Raw genomic sequence first — 25,487 nt, 5'->3', positions numbered from 1 at the left:
AGAATTAACTCTTGGACAGGTCAGTCAGCCAGATTCAAAATGTAGAATTCTCACACTCACAAGTAGGTTAACAAGGCGTAAATGCGGAAATGATATCCATACGAACTGCATTCGACATCTGTTCGTGTTCGCAACGCGCATGGTGAAAGTAAGGCACACCATTCGCTCTCAATAACTTATACGATCCTGAGATTGTAGTGGACTTTTACGATTCCATATAAGACTGACAGTTAGTTAACTATTCCCATCTGCTCAGCTAATATAAATCGATAATATAATGTAAAGATTAGTACAATCGCGGTAGATGCATTTCAAGAATAACTGAAAAAAATCTTCTGCATACCAACACAGTCATAAGATGTCCTTTTCCACATTGCCACAATAACCGGTGTGTAGTGGTGATGATTTTAGTTTAAAGGGGTGAGCAATGAATTGGAAGCTCCTCCTGAAACTAATAATAGGAGAAAAAATTATTATTAACACACACGACATGTTACAAACAAGTGTAAAAACCGCTGGATATTATGAAGATTTTAAATCGATGTCCATACATGCCACAGAAAATGCACTTCCTGGGCTTCAAAGCTTGTGCGATAAACAATCCTTGTGGGTCAAGAGACTACCACCCTTGAGATAGTAACGGCTAACTCTCAACTGTGTTTCGAGGTTTTGCAGTTTAAAATCACCCGAATTTGAAAAACAAGAAGAGTAATATCCTTTCTTTTCTTTTTCTGTACATCTCACACGTTCAAAAGAATAAGAGCATAAAAATGGTGCATTGCATGGTAACGCTTCGCGGAATAAAAACATAGGATAGCGAAAGAAAAGTTCTATGAAAGGCAGGAAAATCAAAGACAGATCACTAGTGGGTCGGAAGGAAAGAAGGCTTGACGAAAGGAGATACTTTAGGAAAGATAAAAGAGGAGCCTTGCACAAGTAAGTGGAAGCAATATCGGGACATACTCAGGGTCCTGTGGTCGGTCACCGCACTACGCCCGTAATGTGTGAGTTCTTGTTGGGATAGAGACGAGTAATATGAAATGAAACATAAAATATTTAACAAACTACAACATGTAGTGGAATATAGTAAGGTGATGCAGGAAATATCAGATTTTGCATTCGAGATAGTGGGTTCGAACCCCGCTGTCGGCAGCCCTTAAGATGATTTTCCGTGGTTTCTCATTTTCACACCAGACAGGCTGTGCCTTAATTAAGGCCACGACTACTCCCGCCTCAATCCGAGCTCTTTCCTATCCCATCGTCGCCATAAGACCTCTCTGAGTCAGTGCGAAGTAAAGCAAAGTGTAAATAAATAAAAATGTATGTATGACCAACTCTTGTCCCGTTTCTGACCGAATGACCTTTCTTACGTCAACCTCATCAGAGGAGTTAATGAGATAAAATGAATGACGTGATATGACAGCAGGAAGGGAGAAGATGAAACCCAGTGCCGGCACATAGCCTACTCCTGTCGAACAACACAAAGGAGGCTTTACGTTCCCATCAACAGCGTCATATGCCCTCACTCCATATGAACACTGCGGAGAGGTTTGGAACTTAATCCAGGCTTTTGGCACGCAATCTAGTGATAAATTGTATACCACCACCTCTCCTAACCTGCCGACCAACATTTCTTCCGACCAATGGGACTGGAACCGGTTAACTTCGGTGTCAGACCGTATAGACTTCATGCCTTAACGATCATGATCACCAGACGGGCTTAAATAAATAAATATCAAATTAGGAAATGAAGTCATAAAGGAGGCAGATCAATGTTGTTACTTGGGTAGCAGAATAAAGATGGAAAAATAAGGACATAAAATGCAAGCTAGTAGCCTACAATCAAGGAAGGCCGTTTTTTAAGAAAAGTAATCCTCATGTCATAATTATGCATATCAAAAATACCGTCAACATATATTTTTTAAGACTTTCGTGCCATTTGTGGCACTGTATAGAAATGAACCAGGCCCTAAAGAAAGAAAGAAAGAAAGAGAACAGAAACTTCTAAATGTGGTTTACCGAAAATGCTAAAGATGAGATGGGTAGATCGGAGCAGAAATTAAGATTCGCTGAATCGAAGTGATGAAAGGAGAACGATTTGGCGAAAGCTGACCAGAAGAAGAGAGGTTGACAGGATGCTTCTGGATACACCCAAGACTTGCTAGTTTTGAGGAAAGTGTAGGGATTTGTAAGAACAAGACGCATTAATATGGCGAACAGACTGGAGTGGAAATAGGATGCAGTAGGTATGCAGAAATGAAAAGGTTTGCACAGGATAGGGTAACATTTAGAGCTGCATCAAACCAGTCTATGGACTGATGGCTCAAACTACAACCACAACAATATTCACAAACATAATCAATAAATTATAAATCTAGCACTGAAATAAAATACCGTAAGTAATGAACTACCAACGAAACGTTTGAAATCATCAATATTTTCCCTATCAAGAAAATTATGATCACTTAGTCGTTCAAAATACATTTGCATCGCCATACACACAAATCAGAGAACTGCGATCCAAATATATGAAATAAAACCAAGATAGCGCGCCCTTCGAAGAAGAACGTTTCTTCCTAAGTTACTCTGCATAAGCTAAAGTAATCAGTACAGCACGCGAAACTTTTAGTGATACCAGGTTTTACGGGGGGTGAGTAGTAAGGAGGGAGCTCTCCCCGTTCCGGTAATACTGCCAACTGAATGGAACAACAACTGTGTCACGCACACATTATATATTATTAACATTTCTCGATGCAAATCTTATTCCTAGCATGAATTCTATATTTTGGCTTTGCTCTGTAAACAATACAGTACCAGTACGTAAAGTGTACGCCAGATGTCTCATGGCGATGCATAATCGATTCATAGTTTCAAAGGTTGCCAATACGAATCTCAAAGATAACCGAGGTCTACCGATTCAGCACTAGGGAGCCCAGGTATCACTAAAAGTTTCTCGTACTATACCACCAGTCATCTCGAGTGAACGCACTAGCTTCACGCCTAATCGGTCGATACGACTTCTACTCCGGGCTTTTCTTTATATTTACATTTGAAACAGACGGTCCTGAGTCTAGGAAAGGGTAACCGAAAGGGCAAGTGGGTGCCAATTACATTCCGTCTCCCACAGAAGTGCTTTCCTGTCGAAAATTGAGGTTAATGCCGGGATGGTAACTAACACACACCGTTACTACTGTAGCCCAAACTCAACAAAAAAGAACATACTATTCCAAACACATCCATATTACATCTAAATGTGGGCCAAACTACTGGAAGTGTCTAATACATTAGGGGGCCTACTTCCTTACCTTATGAATCTTCAGCAACAACTGTACATACCAAGCAAACATTAATTTAAAAGTTCTTCTTAATAATGGATATTAAAGCAGTTGTAAGCGTTGTAAGATATTGAAACAAAAATACTCGTAATTTTCGTTGATTTTAAGATTCATGATCAGCTCTAAATGCTTTCATTGAGAATACTAGTCCGGTACATCACTGGTTGTAATGGTAAATATGAAAATGATAACATTTGTATTTAAGTTTTTAAAAAACACTTATGTATGTAATGAAAATTACAAAGCCGCCACCCGTAATTAATACGAAGAAACTGGCAAACGCAATGCGAACTATCTCCCTATCTGACAAAAAAAAAAACCTCTCAGTTGGCGGCAACGAAGAGCAATGGACGCATTTCAATGGTGCTTCAAGCCGAAAGTGGAAGGGAGGGGAATGAATTTACAAACGAAACACGTCCCACTTCGTTCAACATTCTTGTCACGCTATGCAAACACACATTCAATATCTACAGCCAAGAAGATTTCCTCGTTTCTTGAGAAAAATCTTATGTAGAGAAGCATTACAGAGGAACAATCCCTAATGAGAATATTTATTTGCCTTAAGAGTTGATACAACGCCCACAAAACTTAACTGGAAGGTCTATTAGCGCATCTAAGCTCCCATGTAATTAGCTATTTCTTTCAAGAGAAAAACAAACATCGCAGTACGGGAAGGAGGGAAGGGGGACAAGACATAGGCAGAGAAACAGATTCATAAGCTTTTGGGTCAACCTATTAAAATTAAAAACTGACAATTAGAGGTTGATTTATTCTGCATTATGGTTTCAGAATAGAATCATGGCACAATCGACTGGGTAATTAGACGTGACTGACGATTAGCTTTCCTGATACTGTACAATAAAACTTGTATAAGTTCCGAAGCCTCTTAAAACCATTACCAGTAGGCATGACTGTCTTGTGCATGTTAGCACATCCTACAAGGTCACTGTGTGTTGTGAGTCTAGCCTTCGCCTACTGCAATAAGGATCAACGGTAAAGTGTCGGATTCCAAGATCGCAGATTTAAACCCAGCACAGCTAATCGGATTTCTGAAGGGCGGAAAAGCGACCATGTCGAACGATATCGGCATGTAAAAGATGATTTTTTTGTTGTTGTTTACTTGACAAAATTAATTTATCAGCCATTTCTCGCCGAACAGCTACAGTGAACAGAGATCTGATTTTTCTGCCATCTGGTAGAGTAAAACGGAACGTCGAAATTGATGCACACGCAGACAAATTTAAAAAAGAGTCAAATCAAAATGAAATGGCGTATGGCTTTTAGTGCCGGGAGTGTCCGAGGACATGTTCGGCTCGCCAGGTACAGGTCTTTTGATTTGACCCCCGTAGGTGACCTGCGCGTCATAATAAGGATGAAATTATGTTGAAGATGACATATACACCAGTCCCCGTGCCAGCGAAATTAACCAATGATGGTTAAAATTCCCGGCCCTGCCGGGAATCGAACCCGGGACCCTGTGACCAAAGGCCAGCACGCTAACCATTTAGCCAAGGAGCCGGGCCGTCAAATTAAAATGCTTGCACATGGTAGCTGAGGCCATACGATTATTATTATTATTATTATTATTATTATTATTATTATTATTATTATTATTATTAAGCGGTCGGTAGTGTGGTGAATATACAGTACATATGAAGAGATTAGGTAGTGAGACAAACAACCGGCCCCCGAGCCAGAGGGTTTGGGCATACGCAACAATAATCCCTAGCCTGGCTGGGAATCGCACATGGAACCCCCTGAACAGAAAGCCACGAAGGTGACCATTCGATCAAGGAGGCGAATCTAATCTGACTAAGAATAACCTAGAAAATACTAATTCTACGTCCAAAGAAATGAACAGAAAAGTTGGTTCCTGATAACAAACAAGCAACTACTGAAAGAAGACAGAAAGGGCATGGTTCAAGGCGGGTGTACACAGCGATATGAGATACATACAGTATATTCAAATACTCGAAATGTTTACTCAATGCCATGAACACACATCATCAGACAACTATGTTGAAGAAACACGATTAAAGCATAGAATGACATCTGTAGATGAACGTGGGTGAGTCCCGCTTCAAATAGGGCAAGTGTGTGGCGAGGTCACCGTATCTACTGCACTTCCGTGCCATCTTATCGTCGTCATACCAACGATGGACACGTACAGAAGATGTAGCATATGAATACAAACATAATAATTTTGTGTGTATTCTTCAAATTTTGGCCTAACCCTTCGTTTTTATCTTGGATTAGGAACACAAAAGTCGAAAGTACTGTATATTAAATTCAATTTTTGTTTGCCTATTTTGACATCAAGGGGAATCGGCTAAATAGAATTTCTCGAAGCGCGGTATTTAAATTTAGGGATACTAAGACGGTGGCGTAGCAATAACACAGGAAACGTGAACTTTTTCCCTTACTAGTTGCACTGAAAAAGTTGTGTAAAATACATTTGTATCTTTTATGTTTCATGTCTTTTCACTATACGAAGAAGAATAACGGAGATAATCGCGATTATTATATTCTCAAACTTCGAAATATCTCCGGCAATGTTAGTTCTACCTTAAATGTGTACATTCAATCGCACAAAAAGACTTTCTTTTGTTTGAAATAAGATGAACATATTGTGCAGATAGTAGGATTCCAAGTATCATCTCTTCGGCCACCGACTATCCACAGTTTATGAATATCCTGGCGTATCGAGAATGTATAAAATTAAATATTTCTTTACCGGCCAATTTTCGTGCGGGTGAGTGTACATAATTATTATAGAAAATCTTACTTTTGGCTAATTTACATCTGATACGTTTTCACCGCACGAGCTATAATAGTGGAGATATGAACGAACGTATATTTTTATAACCAAGTCCACCAACGGCGAGCATCGTTGACATCAGTGGCACCGACTTTGGGAAGGCAAGGCATTTTCTGCCCCTCCCCCCTCCAAAAGTGATCTCAGTGCCATTGCCCCACACCCCCAATTTTCTCCTCCAAGATGTAAAGGCCCCTTAAACCCTTAAAACGTGGAGTTTGGTAGTCTTCAGGGGCTGCTAAGGCATTAAATCTGGAGAAGGTAGTAGATGGTTTTATATAAAGACAAGAAATGAGATTAGAAAGCGGGCATACATTTCCCAATGGAGACTGTTCAGGAGGTACATCTGGTGGTGGAGCTTTTCACATTTCGTATCATGAAATTCATAATATACAGTAATAGGACATTTATTAAGAAAATGTATTTATGAAGCAAGTTCCAACTGTTTTATTGTGATTATTTTTTATAGCTTCGTTCATAAAACATTCCTTCAAAATATTTATTTATTAATCAAGTTCTGTTTATTTGCGAATATTATTGAAAACTCCGTACATAAGACTAGTTCAAAAATGTATTTGAAAAATAAGCTCTATTATTGCTCTGTTTTTCTGTTTGCTTATGAATATTGTTTTGTTTTTTTTGCTATTTTGCTGAAGGTCGCACCGACACAGATATGTCTTATGGCGACGTTGGGATAGGAAAGGTCTAGGAAGTGCAAGGAAGCGGCCGTGGCCTTAATTAAGGTACAGCCCCGGCATTTACCTGATGTGAAAATGGGAAACCACGGAAAACCATCGTCAAGGCTGCCAACAGTGGGGCTCGAACCCACTATCTCCCGATTACTGGATACTGGCCGCACTTAAGCGACTGCAGCTATCGAGCTCGGTATTGTTATTTTTTAAGGAATGTTTGCATTAATAGTTGTTCCTCATTTCACATGCCTATGTTCATGTTAATCATGCCCCTCCCCCAATTACCCGATGTCGGCGCCCCTGGTTGACATGGAATTATTGTTCAGTAGTCATAGTAGCGGGCTAACCAGCAATGTTGGTGGTTGTAGTCGTGATTATTTTTTAAGCTGCAAAACCATGTGGTCACTAGTCCCTATTCACCACAAAGGTGACAAACAAAATGAGTAGGAAAACGTGCAAAAAAAAAAAAAAAAAAACTCACGACGGGAAAAAGAATAAAACATGGAGGGGGACTAAAAGTCCAGGTCTCGAATACGTAATAAAGTCGAGTCGGAAGAAAAACTGTTGCGACCTACATAAACACAAAGCCTACCCCTAAAACTTATCTGCAATAACATTACACTGACTAGTGTTAGATGCCCTGAAGATGTACCTTAAAGCCACGGCTGCTTTTTTCCCATCCTTACGACGCCGAAAACCTGCGACGTTAAACCACTGGCAGAAAAAAGAAAAGAACCTACTACGGTTAGTGCTTTGTCTCTTCTACTGCCACTCATCTCTGTTGTGTATGACATTACTGCTGCAATTACAAAATCTAACCCCTCAAGGACGATTACACAACAGCTACTTTATAATAAGATCGACACATGTATTTCCTACCAAAATGCTTGCTTAAGGGAAGTGAGGACACTAACTAAAAATATAGTAGAAAATATTGACACTTTTTGGTTTTCATTTAAAAAAGTATTCACAATTTCCTTAACTAAACAGGTGTATTAATTATATAAAACTTCAGTCTAGAGTCATGAATTCTGGTTGACGTGAACTGGGTTAAAAATACCCCTTTTTGACATGTTTGTATTGAAATAATGCCTTTGCTGGCGGGACCTAGTGTTTAAAGCCACGGCTGCTTCTTTCCCATCCTTACGACGCCGAAAACCCGCGACGTTAAACCACTGGCAACAAACAACAAAAACCTGCTACGGTTAGTACTTTGTCTCTTCAACTGCCATTCATCTCTGTTGTGTATGACATTACTGTCTTCTGGTATAGGCTAGAGCAATTTTGTTACTTTCATTGATCTGTCTCTGTCTTATCCTTGGCTTTGACAATATGAAAGTGTTTGAGGTATGAGAGATGCTAGTAATGCCATTCCTTATGCAGCCAGTCCCTGCTATGAACGGTCCGAAAATGTTGGTCATAGGGCCGGTTGGTGTATGCATTTCAGTGGGCTTGGCAGACTGATATGTAACAGCAACTTCTGGCTCGGTGAGGAAAGCAACAGGAAACTATCTCACTCCACATTTCCCTATTTCGCCTCTTCAGTGAAGCCTAGGCCATCAATGACGGCTGATGGCGGAGCTGTTGAGAATTCAACCATCCTTAGGGCTGAGGACTGAACATAAATACAGTATTGAAATATACCACGTAACACAGAAAGCTGTGCTTTATAATGTTTCGGGAGATAACTGCAATCCGTATGTTGGTAGCATTGGAATAATATGCATCGATGTTTCGAGTTCGGTATTTGATTTGTCTGCATGAGTTTTCATATTGAATTACTTTGATCTCAACACCCAAAATAGAAATTTTCAGAGGCCATTGAACCAAAATTATAAGAATAGCTCATTTACTTCTAGATTTAGACAAAATTATATAATATAATATCTTCGGAACCTTTCTACCTATAACGTATATAGGCCTACTGCAATTTAGAACCATTTTTATCCATTGCATTCTGAGCAGGAATATGACGAGACTGTAAGCACGAGTTAATTATTAAACAGATGATTATGTTGATTACCGTACTATCTAACCCATTTAGTCACGAATTAATTTGTACCTATTAAAAATTCTTACAGGATTAATGAAATAGTCATAATACGCAAGCGTATCTCAATTTTTCAAAATGTGACAGCTCATTTCTGAGATAGGCCTAGGTCATTCCATTAAAAATTATACTCGTATGCATTTTTTGCAGGTTTTTTATGTGTGAAATGTAATGTATTTCAGTTCTATGCTTCCCTTGAACGTAAATCCACGAGCCTCTTTTTCTTTCTGGCCTTATTTCCAAGGCATGTTATGAATTTGGTTCAGTTTTTTAGCCGGATGCCCTTTGTAACGCCACCCTACGTGGATGTATTCACTATTGCACGTTCTTACAGTGGTTGGTAGTGTAGTGTGTTGTATGGAGATGAAAAGAAGCGATTAAGACGAACACAGACATCCAATCCCCAAGCGAGAAGAATTAACCATACATAGTTAAATTCCCCGGCGCGGCCTAGAATCGAACCCCAGCCTTCTGAACCGAAGGTCGGTATTCTGACTATTCATCCAATGAGCAAGAACATATGTGATGAGTATGTACATAATTATTATTATTTTTTTGCATATTCATGAACATTTAAATTAAGGCATTTTAGTATGATACGGTCCAACTTACAACCATTGAGTAACAATGTTGATGATGATGATGGACATTACATATCTCAGAAATGAGCCATTACATTTCTTTAAAAACTTGAGTTACACTTTTCTGTATTTCAATAATCTTGTAAGATATTTCTTTTTAAAGATTGGTACAAATCAATTTGTGAGTGAAATACAAACTGTTCTCGTACTAGGTTTATATATCCCTTTCAGTCACGAATTAAATTATAACAATTATTTTTTAAATAATTTCAAAATGTTGAAATCGATTCAATAGCAAGGTGTATCTCAAAACTTTGAAGGAATCCGACGGCTCAGTTCTGAGATACGTTGGATAAATGTGATGTACATGATCATGGACATGTGTGAAAGGGTTTGAAGTCTAACGAAGTCATGAACTCCTCTCTAAATAAGTTAGAATAGATTAGATAGGAAGAAAGCGAAATGGATATGAGTTCACTTCTATATGCAGCAGCCTTGAATAACGGTATGGTGTTGCGTAATAGCTCTCCACCTACAATGCAAGAAATCAGCAATATCAAGCTGAAATTACAGGGACAATAATCCTTTCACTTACGAACGCGAGAATACCACACGCAAGCACGGACTCCGCGTGCATGTAATGGCGCAACATACCGGTACGTTCTACGATTGTGCACTTCTTCAGTGATAAACGAATGATATCACGATTAACAGTCTGGTAAAATTGCAAACTTGCTTGCAAATTAAGTTCCTTATGTTCAAGTTACAAAATACTAGAACTGAGAAGTTACTAATACTGCAAACTGATTCTGAAAGGAAGGAATTCAGGAATAATAATATTCCGTGGAGCTAAGATCTAAAGTGGATGGCTCTCCGATAAGACAGCATTGACTGTCAGGACGAGGTGAGCCATACCGTCGTTCTCTCAGTTCTTAAAACTTCTTCATGCAACAATTTCTTTCCTATCACTTAAATTTCTTTAGTTACTATTAAAATACCGAATGTAAGATCATTTCTGGAAGCACGTTATTACATTAGCCTAAGTAACAGTGATTAAACCAGGATTGTTTTTAATGCTCTATTCTTGCTATATATATTACGAGAACAGAATTATTATAATAAATATTGAAACGCAATATATTATAATTAAAAGGTTACAAAGAGCATTCTGTTCAAACGGTGTTGTTATCACTTTTAAAAAATCAATATTTCGTTCACATGCATTACAGCAGTGCCATGAGCAGAAAGATGTAATTCCTTAGCATACACGCTCATGGGTGCGCTCTATGTGCCTTTTATTTTACGTTTCTTGCACTTTCGTATGGTGGCAATAACGCCTTTTGAACAGACACTCCCCGGTAGAATAACACCCACGGTATCCCCTGCCTGTCGGGAGAAGCGGAGTCTCTGAACTTTGGAGCGTGAGTTGGCGACCACGGGGCTCTTAGCTGAGCCCTGGCATTGCTTCCACTTACTTGTGCCTGGCTCCTCACTTTCATCTACCGTATCTTGTCCGACATCCCTTGGTCAACTCTTGTTTTTTTTTTTTCAGACCTCGACGGTATTAGGTTTCCGAGGCCTAGGGAGTCTTTCATTTTCACGCCCTTTGTGGCCCTTGTCCTTCTTTGGCCGATACCTTCATTTTTCCAAGTGTCGGATCCCTTCCTCTTTTTCCTCTCTGATTAGTGTTATATAGGGGATGGTTGCCTAGTTGTACTTCCTCTTAAAACAATATTCACCACCTCCTCAACCACACGCCCACCGGTTCTGCACGTGGCCATCGTCGGCTGCAACTCGTATCCGAGTAAACATTTTCCTCAGCAATTTTCATTTTTACACTCACAATACTTTGTGCATCTGTTTCATATGGTTTAGGAGCCCAATCTTAGCATTAAACAAACGTCCACACAAATCACATGCAATGGCTGAGGAAGGACGGGTCTGATCTTGACAGAGCTTCCGTGTTTGTCGTTTTGCCTCTTCATGTCTACGTTCTTCCTCTTCAAACACTCAGGTAAGGAATTAATAAATTCAAATAATTAAAACATTACAGCAAGGAAGCTAATCACAGCAAGCTCAAGACACACACAAAGCAACATGTGCCCAAATGGGCCGAGGAGATACGAGAGCCAAATGGCTCAGGCAAGCAACAGCTGCCATCCTTATTTCATCTGCAAGGCCGATACACATACGACCAGCACTTAGCTAGACAAGTCGTCGCCTGACTGACTGGTGGGTTTTTAAAAACGATAAGAGTTATTAAACTACAGTATACAACCCCTTCAACGCATGGAAAAATGTTTTAATACTTTCGAAAAACACACACCTGTACCAGCATACGACTGTCTGCCGGTTACCAGTCCAGTTCCGGACGGAGCTGCGTTCTATCAGTTTCTATAATAAGTCAGTTGAGAGAAAAAAAGGGGACCAGAAGCTAGAAATCAAGAATTCAAATAGAGAAACATATGTCAATAGCATGTGGCAAAAATAAAGCTGAATATGTTTTTAACAATATCCGTACGTTACAACCTTCGAAATTGAGTCATAATAAAACTGTGAGGTCATGGCCCAGTGATTCGAAGCTCTGACTTTCGGTAGCCATCAGCTACTTGCCCAGCCGAAGTGCAGGTCATTGGTCTCTCGACTCTACCGTATATCCCTTTTAGACCCTGCCCACACATTTGTGTAGATAAGGACTATATTTATTTCTAGGTTCATACATTATTTCCCTCCAGACAGTTCAAAACTGTACCAGTCATCTTTGTGTAGAATGTGCCCGCCCTCTCCCTCGATTTCAACTGGTTAATGTTCCAATAATAACGATCGAGTTGTAGCATTTGGTTGTGAAATGTGAATGTACAGTATATCTTTCCCCTTCAAAGTTTCAGAATATTTTTCATGAAGCAGAATATGCTATTTACGTCCAGTTAGGTGTTAATATGCTTAAAACAATTAGTGTTTATTTGGGCCTTTCAAAGAATGCAAACTGAAGTTGTGTTGTCACCATTAAAACTGAAAGACTTGAGACAATATATGTCATTAAATTGTTAAAATATTGTGCAATTACAGGTAAAATTAAGCTACTATAAAAAGAAAGAAATGAAGTAAAATTAACGCCTACTACACATGTCACAAATCTGTAGGTAGTAAATTTGTGCAAAACTAATGTTTAAAAAAATTAGTATTTTTCCTGCAATTTATTATTATTTTCCAGTATGAAAAAATATGTGACCACGTTTTGTAAACATTATACCATCGGATATGAAAGGGATGTATACAAGAACGTTGGTTTTACGCCACACACTCGGGTCGAAGTCTTTCCATTTCAAGTCCACATATTTGAATTCCAAGTGCTTAAAAAAATCATGACATATTTATTATAATCCAGGATCTACACGAGTGAGTAAAATCTAGCATGTTCAGTAAGCCCGAAATGCCACTTCCTTTCAAAGCCATTAGCATGGATAATAATGTCTGCCATCAAACGTAAATATCTTCCGAGTGGATGTATGTATAAGTTTTTCTTCCATTTCACTACAGGCTATATTCATCACTCATCAGTGAACCTACACGGATGTACCGCTAACACTACACTACTAAACTTATTACGTCACTTACTGCACAATGAATTCCTCTCCAAGAAAGCAGCATTTAATGTACTGTACTCGGAAGGGGGAGGGGTCGGAGACGCCGGAATTTTATCCCGCAGGAGTTCTTTAACGTGCCAGTAAATCTACCGACCAGTGGCTGACGTATTCGAACATCTTCAAATACCACCGGACTGAACCGGGATCGAAACCCCCAACTTGAGTTCAGACGGCCAACGCTCTACCGTCTGAGCTACCCAGCCCGGCGAAAGGGAGGGGCGGAGGCCGCATGGGTAACTGCGATCTGCAAACAGAATGAATTATATTAAGACAGCCTACGCATTTTATGTACATCTATATAGAAGAACGCCGGACTCGCGGCGTAGGGGCACCGTCCCTGCCTGCTACTCGGAAGCCCCAGGTTCGATTCTCGACCAGGTCAAGGATTTTTAACTGGATCTGAGGGCTGGTTCGAGGTCCACTCAGCCTACCTGAATACAACTGAGCAGATATCTGACGTTGTGATAGTGGTCCCGGTCTAGAAAGCCAAGAAGATTCGTCTTGTGGCGATGTGAAAATGTTCTTACGAGGGAGGCTGGGCGCGATATCCCGGCCTCCCTTTTTTATGTCCCCGTACTCGTCCGTTTTTGTGGCGACGTGAAAACACCTCGAAATATGCAGGTCTTCGGAGCTGTTGCGTCATGGGGTTTGGTTTACATCGAAGAACTCGGGCAAAATAAAACTCAACAATATTGCTACAAGGAAATATTTGCTGTTTCTGCCACCCTAGCGAGAGATGACTGTTCTGCCGTTCGTGTTCATTTCACGTTATTCCTTTCCACATGCCACATACGCAGAGAAATTCACAAACTAGGTTACAGCTGAGAAGGACTTCCAAGTGAAGAGCGACACGATCTCCTGCAATGTTTCTCAAAGCGATACTGATCATGGACTAATTAGCTTGGATCACACAGCTCTCTCACAGAAAGGGAAGAAAACGAACTCCCGTTCCTCACAACCTCACATATCTCGTGATATGCTATTTGAATATCACAATAGACGTCGTACTGTCTGCCGGATTTCCTTCCATTCTTGGGCTGCCTGCAAGCAGCATAGCAATCGTGTTGTTCGATGCTGCGTATCCACATGAGATATACTACCAAGGCCTGGGTAGCATTTAAAACTATTACAAGGACACTTAAGAAAACAACAGAATGGAACCACATGAAGGAAATAAATGACACTCGTTGGAAGACGCAACGACTTCAGACTCATCTTGAATTTTTCTGGTGCATTGTCTAGACGGCAACAGGAGGATTTCCTCCAGAAGTAGCTTTTCTTAGAGAATGAAAGACGAGAAGAAAAACGGTACATTGTAGAACAAATTGTTTTTAATTGTCATCAGGGTGGAAAAAAATATACTTTATGAATCCAAACGAAGCGAGGACTAATGACGGTTGCCAACTCCATGCAACACACGAATCCAGATTAGTATGGTTATTTAGTTAACTAATGTTGATGCAACCTGAAACCAGTGTTGTCAACTTAGAGGATTTTCCGCTAAATTTGGCGGAATTGGAAGACTGTCGGCGGAGAAATATATCATTTAGCGGACAGCGGAGTTTTTGGCGGAATTCTAGATTTATTATAGGGGAATATAGTGTTTTATCCATTTTACGTTCTTTTTTTAATTTGTACTCCAGTCTGTCTTCGAGCTATTCCGTATTTCTTGTCACGAGCTAGCAGTCACATGAGGAAAACATGTTACTTGGATTTTATGTTATGAGATCATGGTATGATAAACTTATAATGCGTGGGGAAAGGGTACTTATCTCTTAGTTGACGAATGACGACAGATGATGACACTGTGAGAGAGTAGCGTTTATATTCATGCTCTGAAGGAAAACCATTTAATAAACTGGCCTTTTTTGTGTGTGGCCCTTGAGGTAGGGGATTCACCTAGTTTGCACCCGGCACTAAAACGCCTACAAGTTTTAGCTCGCCCGCTCGCAGGCAGGGGGTTAATCCCAGTGAAACTCACAGATCAGGTGAGTGCATACATTTACTTTTATTTATTATTATTATTATTATTATTATTGCTCATTATTTGATATCGGATTTCTTGACGGAATTTTAGCGGATTTTAAGTAGTATTTAGCGGATTTTGAAAATATAAGTTGGCAACACTGCCTGAAATTGTAGACGGTTACATTTTCTCTCTCAGAAGCAAGAAGGAGCTCTTTACCTAATAAAATTTATTATTTAAGAACAGTAATCTTCAGTTATATTGCCAATAACATCTCGGCAACAGCACTCCAGTGAATTAAAATGGCAAACAAAACAGAAAAATGAATGCCAATTACCCACGTAATTACTTTCAGCAGAATGAGAAGGAACAATGGCTGACATGCTTCACACGTGTCAAGATTTCCTGTTAGAAACAAAGGCATAATTCATTAACAAAAGTATCTGATTCTTGCATAACTAACTTGAACTGAAAGACAAGCTCTACACTAAGAGCATAGTCCCATGAGCAAGATGCTGCAAGCTGCCACATGAAAATGGTACAATTTATTCTCACATTGCAACTCCATAAACTGAGGCGTTACGAGTTATGTACAACACGGACATCGTGTCAGAAATTCACAATTCCAATCCTACATCGGTCTTGCTCAAGAAGCCTGTATCTTTGAGAACATCTTTCATGCGTAATATAACAAGTTCTTTGATTAACTGTCACTCGGGCGGCTCGTACGATGTACTAAGTAGCACAGGACACCACACTACGTAAAGCAACTTGCAAAAGATATGGGAAACCACGGGAAACTAGTCATGCATTTTACCGTACGGGCTGTCCGGCTCCATGGCTAAATGGTTAGCGTGCTGGCCCTTGGTCACAGGGGTCCCGAGTTCGATTCCTGGAAGGAACGGGAATTTTAACCATGAATGGTTAATTTCGCTGGCACGGGGGCTGGGTGTAGGTGTCGTCTTCATCATCATTTCATCCTTATCACGACGCGCAGGTCGCCTACAGGTGTCAAATCAAAAGACTTGCACCTGGCGAGTCGAACATGACCTCGGACACTCCCGGCACTAAAAGCCATACGGCATTTTCATTTTACCGTACGGGCTATGATAACAGAGATATTCACGAATTGAGTTTATTTAGAAATCCACCTATGACAAACATTGCTGACATGGGAATACTGTTCAATGGCCATGGCAATAAGTTAACTGACGATGGTGGTCGTTGTTGTCCTGACGGTGACCCACGTGGTCATCAGCCCATACTGATCGAGAAGATAACGAGGATGATGATCGAATGAGGAGGAAAACGTGAAAAAGTATAAGAAAAAAAATGAACATGAAAGGAGCAGGAAATGAAAGACTCCGTTGGCCTCGGATGCCTAAATATCACCGAGCCGGGAGGAAATCAAATGCCCTAACACATAAAATTGAACATCGATGCGGATTACACTGGCTGTTATTTGAAGCATGTTTCGTCTCTTCTGTTGCCACTCGTCTCCAGTTGATGGCATGCCAGTGCAAATGTAGGCCTATAGGTCTACTAACATGCGTATGCCAGAGCCGGAAGAAAATAAAAAGTAATGGCCTACAATGCCCTAAGCCCCTAAAACGTATCAACAATAACATAACACTGACCGACTACTGTTGTACAAGAATCAGTATGCAATATAAGAATTGAAGGTTATGAAAAAAACAGCAACAAATCCAGAAAAGAGTGAGGAAAGGCTGCAGTTTGTCCCCACTCCTTTTCGATGTTTACATATGACGGGTGATACAGGAAATCAAAGAGGAATTTGGAAAAGGAATCACAATTCAAGGAGATTTGATGATGGTATTGTTATTTTATCTGAGTCTGCTAAAGATCTGAAGAAATTGCTGAGTGGTTCGAACACAGTCTTGGAAAAGGAGAACAAGATGAAAATAAATAAATCCAAAACAAAGGTGATGGAGTGTAGTTGAATGAAGTCTGGTAATGCAGGAAATATTAGAAGAGGGAATTAAGTCAAATCAATCGATCACTACTTATCTGCATTTAGAGCAGTCACTCAGTAGCAGATTCCCTATCTGTTGTTTTCATAGCCTTTTTCTTAAATGATTGCAAAGAATTGGAAATTTATTGAACATCTCCCTTGGTAAGTTATTCCAATCCCTAACTCCCCTTCCTATAAATGAATATTTGCCCTAATTTGTCCTCTTGAATTCCAACTTTATCTTCATATTGTGATCTTTCCTACTTTTAAAGACACCACTCAAATTGATTCATCTGCTAATGTCATTCCATGCCATCTCTCCACTGACAGCTCGGAACATACCGCTTTGTCGAGCAGCTCGTCTCCTTTCTCCCAAGTCTTCCCAGCACAAAATTTGCAACAATTTTGTAACGCTACTCTTTCGTCGGAAATCACCCAGAACAAATCGAGCTGCTTTTCTTTGGATTTTTTCCAGCTCTCGAATCGAGCAATCGTGGTGAGGGTACCATACACTGGAACCATACTCTAGTTGGGGTCTTACCAGAGACTTATACATGCCCTCTCCTTTACATCCTTACTACAACCCCTAAACACCCTTATAACCATGTGCAGAGATCTGTACCCTTTATTTACAATCCCATTTATGTGGTTACCCTTATATTGAGACCTAGGTACTTACAGTGATCCCCATAAGGAACTTTCACCCCATCAACGCATTAATTAAAACTGGGGTCATTTTGCAGTTGTTCACAATCTTGTAACATTTATTACTCTATACAGAATAACATCATCCGCAAAAAGCCTTATCTCTGATTCCACTTCATTACTCATATCATTTATATGTGTAAGAAAACATAAAGGTCCAATAATAGTAGCTTGAGGAATTCCCCTGTTAATTATTAATAGGGTCAAATAAAACTTGATAAACAGATTAGAGTAGATGTAGTTACGTAGAATTGAAAAGATTAATACAGGATAGGGAAGCATGAAGGGCTGCAGCAAACCAGTCTATGAACTGATGACCCAAACAACAACACAATGTTAAACTCGACTAATTAAAGAGATAAGAAAGTAGATGAGAATAAAAGCATAATTCTTTTTCTTCCCAGTTACCCGAGGTCAGTACGGTACTTTCATGACCGCCAACCCTATGTGGAGGAATGTATTCACTATTCTGTGTTTATGTGGAGGTTTTCAGTGCAATGTGTTGAGTGCAGACAAGATGCAAACAAAAAAATCTTATTTTTATATATATCCACCGGGCAGTGATATATTGGTTGGTATAACTGCCTAACTCGGAGAGCTCTACACTGAAATCGTGATGAGAATGTTGAATTAAAGTGAAAGTATTCATGAATTAATAGACTAGGCCAATAAGATCGTTATGGCGTCGGTATGTTCGACCTGCGGTTGAAAGTTTTACTTATCTCGATATCCCAGGAATTCTCATACATCGCTCCCCCTCCCTGTCGGCGCGTCCCACCTTACGAATCCCAATCAGGACTTAACGAGTACAATGCAAAGTAAGTGTGTCCGAGAAAATCATGCCATGTGAGCTTTGAATGGAACTGGGCGACAATATTCTACCTGCGGCGAACATACTGTACTGCAGTTGTTGAACTGGATATATAAAAATTAATTCATGTGAAAAGGTTTGCTTGCAAAATAACGGTGTCTGCACGTCGGTTCCACGATTCGGCAATTGAATTACCGTGGTATTCACACAACATGCAGGAATATTGTTTTTAAAAACCCGGAAGGTCTCATGGGTTCCACCTTTACCATATTCCTTCGTATGAATGTGTTCGGAATAGGCCTATATGAACAAATACAGAAAATTCAATACGGAATATAAAATTTTTTCGTGCATTTTACATCATCTTAGTTCTGGTACAAGTATTTTATAACTTTATAGATTTTGACCGCACACCGAGCAGAATGGCTGCGCGTGTTAACACGCTACGGCTATGGAGTCAGGTTCCGCATTCGGGAGATGAGTAGGTTCGAACCCCACCATCGGCTGTCCTGAGAATAGTTCTCTGTGGTTTCTCATTTGCACTTCCAGGCAAATGCCGGGATAGACCACAGCCGACTGCATCCACCTTGTCACCCAATTTCATTCAGATCATATCTATTTAAATCCTCAACTGAGGTTGGCGTCAGGAAGGGCATCAGACCGTAAAAAATACCATATCATTTCATCTCACCTCATCCCCGCCCTCCCCCGTAACAGAAAACGGACTAAGTTTCATTCACATCATATCTATTTAAATCCTCAACTGAGGTTGGCGTCAGGAAGGGCATCAGACCGTAAAAAATACCATATCATTTCATCTCACCTCACCCCCGCCCTCCCCCGTAACAGAAAACGGACTAAGTGGCAACTTACACATTGATTTTGATGCTATATACAAAATCTAAACTATCTGGTGTTAAAATATTAGAAAAATGAAAATTCACAGCCTATTTCCAATCATTCTACCGGGTCAGGAATGAAATCCTAGCGGTGATGATAGGAATCGTGCCGGCTGCCGAAGCCTGTCGCACTCCTCTGGAGCAATGATTAAAGACTGACAGATGAAATTAAATTGGAGTGTGTTGCTGGAATGAAAACCGGAATACTCGGAGGAAAACCTGTCCCGCCTCCGCTTTGTCTAGTCCAAATCTCACATGGAGTGCGCGGGATTTGAACCGCGGAAACCCGCGGTTAGAGGCCGGCGCGCTACCGCCTGAGGCACGGAGGCTCATAAAATATTAGGGGAAAAAAACATAAAAGTAGCGACTGGTGTATTATTCATTATTGATATAATTTTCGTAACAAAATCACGTACAGGCCCGACCGAGCAGAGCACGCTGATAATATTAACACTGATGCTTTCACGGCGTAGATAATAATTTTATTGATTTTACGTTCCCTTAAGTTAACTAACTGTACAGCTTTCGGAGAGGCGATGTGCCGGAATTTTGCCTCACAAGAGCTCTTTCACGTGCCAGTAAATCTAGCGACAAGAAGCTGTCGTATCTGGCAACTTTCAAATACCACCGGACTCAGCCAAGATCGAACCTGCCAATTTCAGCTCAGAGTGCCAATGCTCTGCCGTTTGAGCTTCGCGGCAGACTCAGCGTGCTAAAATACAAGTCAGTGTAGGGTTCAGATCACACTATAGTCCATTGTTGACATGAATTTATTCATTTAAAAATTGCCATTTAATTGCAATTTTCCCGAACATTTCCAATCCACAAGAAATACAAATTAAATTAAATGCATATAAGCTGATCAAATTACACAAAAATGAAGGAAGTTTCTGCAAAAGCCAAAGAAGTCTTAAAGATCTACATTGAGCACTTTCTGATACAAAACATCCAAATTCTACATATTAAAAAAATTTCTATTCATTTAATTTGCGTTGAAACATCGCATGACTTTGTCGCATCACCCACCAAAAAATTAACGAAACAACCAGTAATTTACCGGTATTAAAGAGCTATTGTGATGTGTTCCCATAGTTAATAATAACGAACCTCAAGGTAAGAGCGTATGACGCAGGTTTAGTTCGTCCTCCGTACCTGTTACGAGCAAGGTCCGTAGCTGAGGATCTGCATGTAATTCCTATTACTATATCTAATTCTACAATGAAAATGTTCTTACATTGCTCTATTTACAGCCAAAGATAAACAGAACTTGGAAAAAAGTAACATCAGAAATTCTTAAAATCATATGAACAAAATACTAAATGATACCACCTATAATTTCAAACCAGACAGTGACAAACTAACAATACCGAAAATCATTGTAATAATGGTCCGAAGCTTATTCAAATCATTAGTTTTACCCTTCCCCTCAACATAAAACTAGCATCTAATATTATTAAATCTCAAAAACGTACTAACCACTATTTCTATCGTATAACCATTGTGATATAACTAGGCCTATATGCAAGTTTCTCAAGATTATTTTATAAACCTACATGGCAGGAAAACAAACTACGTATGATACTAATATAATTTTCGAAACAATACGTATTATTTCTTTAAAAACGATATGAAACGTTAAATCGATTACAAATACAGAATATATATTTTCAGGGAAATAATACAGACTAATATACGCCTTCAAGCAAGATTGAACGGTTTCATACAGCTAACTGCCATAAATATATCTAGTAGCCTATATTTCTTTGAAATCTCTTTTAGGCTACTAGATTTTATGAGGGTGAAGTAAACCCTGTTGCAAGAAAGCGTAAATATGTTTTAAGAATGCTGACGTTGAACGGAGTCGTTTCTTGGATCATTCCATAGACCGCAATTCATGAGTGGTAAATCAAATAAGTGATTTTCTGAAAAGAATTTCACAATGTATACCCAAAAATGCCGGCCCAGTGGTGTAGGGGTAGCGTGCCTGCCTCTAGCCCGGGGTTCGATTCCCGGCCAGGTCAGGGATTTTTACCTGGAGCTGAGGGCTGGTTCGAGGTCCACTCAGCCTACGTGATTAGAATTGAGGAGCTATCTGACGGTGAGATAGCGGCCCCGGTCTAGAAAGCCAAGAATAACGGCCGAGAGGATTCGCGTGCTGACCACACGACACCACGTAATCTGCAGGCCTTCGGGCTGAGCAGCGGTCGCTTGGTAGGCCAAGGCCCTTCAAAGGCTGTAGTGCCATGGGTACACATGAAAATATCCCTTGCTCCCCAGCATAAATCTCAAATGTGCACTTGTGCATGGCATGCCCAACAAGACAGTACTCTTCACGAACAAATACTGTACTAAAAAACCCAACATTGTAGAAGAAATGCATGCACACTAAAACCTTGGAAAATAAGCGTTTGAAACTCCATCTAGTATTACTTCCCGTCGTCAACGCTTCACTCTCTTTTCTTAATACCGTAGTGATAGTCTGTGTTCAGTGTGAAAGGTTTCCTAAATGAACTCGGTGCCTCAGTAAGTTTCAATCTGCATTGCATTCCTCTGCTTCTACACCTCAAGACTGAATTTAATCAATCTTCTTACTATATTTCTCTTAGGCCTACATCTCAAGAACGAGTCCTCCATTCACATCGCATGGCCGCTCGCCGGAACCTGTCATCTGCAACTTCATTTGTCTCTAGAGAACATTTTCTGCTTAAAAAGCTTATTACTGACTTGTACGCCTCGAACAGCGTCGAATAGAGTGCAGCTAACTTATAGCCCATATAACATCATATAGTTCACAAACACAAATATCACCCTCTTCGCACTTCTGAGTTTAAAAAAAAATATTGACGCGGAATGCACGCTATTTATAGATAGCTTTTTTTCTGCTTTAAGGTAGCCTAGCTCGCTCTGGTTGTAACACAGTCTTCTTTTAAATTTTATACTTATGTCGTTGCCTTCAATACGTAATTTTCATAAGACAAAATACACATCTTTGACTAAAATGTCCTCACCCTATAAAATTAATGACCAAACCAAACCCCCATGGCACTACAACCTTTGAAGGGCCTTGGCCTACCAAGCGGCCGCTGCTCAGCCTGAAGGCCTACAGATTACGAGGTGTCGTGTGGTCACCACGACGAATCCTCTCGGCCGTTATTCTTGGCTTTCTAAACCGGGCCCGCTATCTCACCGTCAGATAGCTCCTCAATTCTAATCACGTAGGTCCAGGTAAAAATCCCTGACCTGGAATCGAATCCGGGTAAGAGGCAGGCACGCTACCCCTATACCACGGGGCCGGCATAAAATTAATGACACCACTACAAAATATCATAGTACCGGTACCAAAAAGTGATACACTAGGTATAGTTTGGTACGTCTCTGAAATCCAAAATAAGTTAAAATAATAATCTCGGACATGTGAACTAAATGGGTTGATAACTGTAATATGAATAATACTAAAAGTCATACTCTCGTTCGTTAGTCTCCTTTAGGCCCGTATTGACTCATGTTTGTTCTTTTATTCCGGCTTTCGTTGTTTTGTATAGGAGTACGAAGAGCAATTAAAATGAATAACCCGGTTGGTGAATAGGGTTGAAACTACAACTGAAATATAATTTTCATGTCTTCCTCAAGGTAGCCGCTAAGCTGATCAGGGCCATGCCTCGCTCCAACAGGTCGCTCCGCCCAGACATTCGCTCACCCCAGGAAGGCTGTATACAGGCGCAGCAAAATTATGGGCAACACACATACCATTTGCGACTATTGTATCCTGAGAAATATTTGGATAAGGCATACCTCATCGGAGGGGAACTGTCAAATATGAGCGAGTGATTATCATGTTGCCTCTTAAAACAAAAGTCTCTATGATCCATTAAAAAATTCACAATAAAAGATAAAGACCAATCAATACCTAAAATCGTAATGTCTAAGCTTCTACTGATGGAATTAGATAGTGCATCTCTCAGACGTTGTTGGCAATTATCTGTGGAATGTAGTTGACTGTGAGGGGCTCAACTATCTTCAGGATTGAATCGCGGCGCAGTCTACCGACGTTTAAGAGTATTTAAATTGAACGAACATTAAACACAAATTATTATACCTAAAAATACGTGCTGTATGTTTCGAACACTCCATAATCCTTCCGCATCATAAAAGCTCTGCAATCCTTCGTTTAAAATGGCTTGCCTCAATATCAATGTATGTAGAAAAAGGACTGTTATGAATGTGTCCATACACGTTCAAGAAAGTAGAAAATTTTCGAAGCTTGAGATGGATAACCCCCACTAAATTTACGAACACCCCCAACTTCACTACACATAATATACTTATAAGATTAAGATGAAGATTACGCAAGTATGAGCCGCATAGCGAATAACCAACATTATATTCAAAATACATAATTGTATTATTAACCTCTATCCAGGTAAAACTTTCACTTATGAAAAGTATTTACGAACAATGCACCAGGACATAACCTCCAATTCGCATTCTCAAGTACCATAACAATACGACAGGGAACATATTCACCGCAGAATCGAAATACCAAATGTGGCATACAATTTTGTTCACTCCTGTACCCACAGACCGGAATGGGCTCCCCTTCTCCACCCTCGAGCCGGGGCCTTCAACAAAGAGCACACACACCTAACCGCTGCGCTGCCTGGCCACTCGCCTGATCTTCAAGGAGAAAGCTTGAGAAAAAAGATCCGTAACTTAGTTCCGTAATGGAAGATAACATAGCAAGCTATATTTTGAAATCACTTTAAAAATGAAGAAATACAGCAATAGGTCACCTATAAATATTATAAACCACAGCACACTCACCGAAATGCTCTAAGACAGTTCTGAACCCAACGGACAAAAGCAAACTACAGCATAATTAACATACCAATATCCATTCCGAGAAAGGAAAACGTTCAAAACAAAACTGCAACATAGCGAAGAATACTCACAGGTGTTCTCGATATCCGCAATCACATGAAAATTGGTCAAAATCCGGTTATGTATCGGGTTAACTGAAATATGAATCGTTTCCACTACATTCAACTTGGCCCAAAGCCATCACAACTTACACTGTCGGAGAAGTTGATTATAATCATCACAAGACTACTAAACATAACTACTCACTCCAAACACGGAATTATATCACAAAACTTCCAATTCAGGCGTAAACGCACATTATGGCTACTTCACACCACAACTAACACCACACATTAATGCCGTTTCACAAACAATGATGAAATATCACTTCAACCCCAAGAAGGAACAATAATGATTGCAAATTAACACAGTAATATCCCCCAACAAACGAAGCGATGAAGATGTCAACAACCACTCAGCACCTACCTGTTGTTACAACGTGCGCTTGAAGAAGGCAGAGTAGCACAACTGTCAAGAAAACATAATAATCCTCGTTCCGCCACATGTTGAGCGGCGAAAATAGTAAATATCCTCAGTGGTCACACATTAGATTGCACTCATTCACACTACGGAACGCGACACACACTACATTACACGCACTTTGAAACATGTGGCTCCATATCCTGTCCGAACATCACTCACCACATATTGCAACCACGGAGTCGCGCTCTACTCTGAGCTGCTATTGTTCCTCGGGGCTTCATGAAAGTAGTCCCCATGCGACTGGAGCTCGTAGCGCTCCGCGCACCCAACTGTGGGAAAGTTTGCTACTGTGTGAAATATACCTCTATCACAGCGTTGATAAACTCCACAAGCCCTGAGATCCTTTCAGATTCTGTATTATCAAATAGAATTAAATGTCCTCAAAGTCCATCTTTATAAACTTTTATAAAATGAACGATTAAGGGTGTCACTAATTTCTTGAGAGGACGATGTGGTATGCAACAGCGCAAACCAGTCGCTGACCAATAGGAGGAGTTCATTCACATTCAATGTTGCTAAAAAGACATTCTCTGTGTATTTGTTGTGCACAGCACGGGTGTGCGGTAGCCGAGTCATTCGATCACAAACATAAGACATGAAAAAAGAACACTGAT

At 40.1% G+C, this 25,487-nt stretch overlaps 1 protein-coding gene across 1 annotated transcript in view; it reads right to left on the bottom strand.

Annotated features, from left to right (window-relative positions):
• N (neurogenic locus Notch protein) overlaps window positions 1-25,024 on the bottom strand; it is a 518,735-nt gene extending 493,711 nt beyond the window's left edge. Inside the window, exon 1 of the mRNA XM_067143095.2 lies at window positions 24,817-25,024. Within this exon, the coding sequence (XP_066999196.2) occupies window positions 24,817-24,895 (79 nt within the window). The 5' untranslated portion in view covers window positions 24,896-25,024. The remainder of the gene's footprint in view (window positions 1-24,816) is intronic.
• Between the last annotated feature and the right edge of the window lie 463 nt (window positions 25,025-25,487).

The sequence above is a fragment of the Anabrus simplex genome, chromosome 3, assembly GCF_040414725.1.
Source record: "Anabrus simplex isolate iqAnaSimp1 chromosome 3, ASM4041472v1, whole genome shotgun sequence".
Lineage (NCBI taxonomy): Eukaryota > Metazoa > Arthropoda > Insecta > Orthoptera > Tettigoniidae > Anabrus > Anabrus simplex.
The sequence above is the reverse complement of the archived record's forward strand: the minus strand, read 5'-3'. Positions and strand labels throughout refer to the sequence as shown.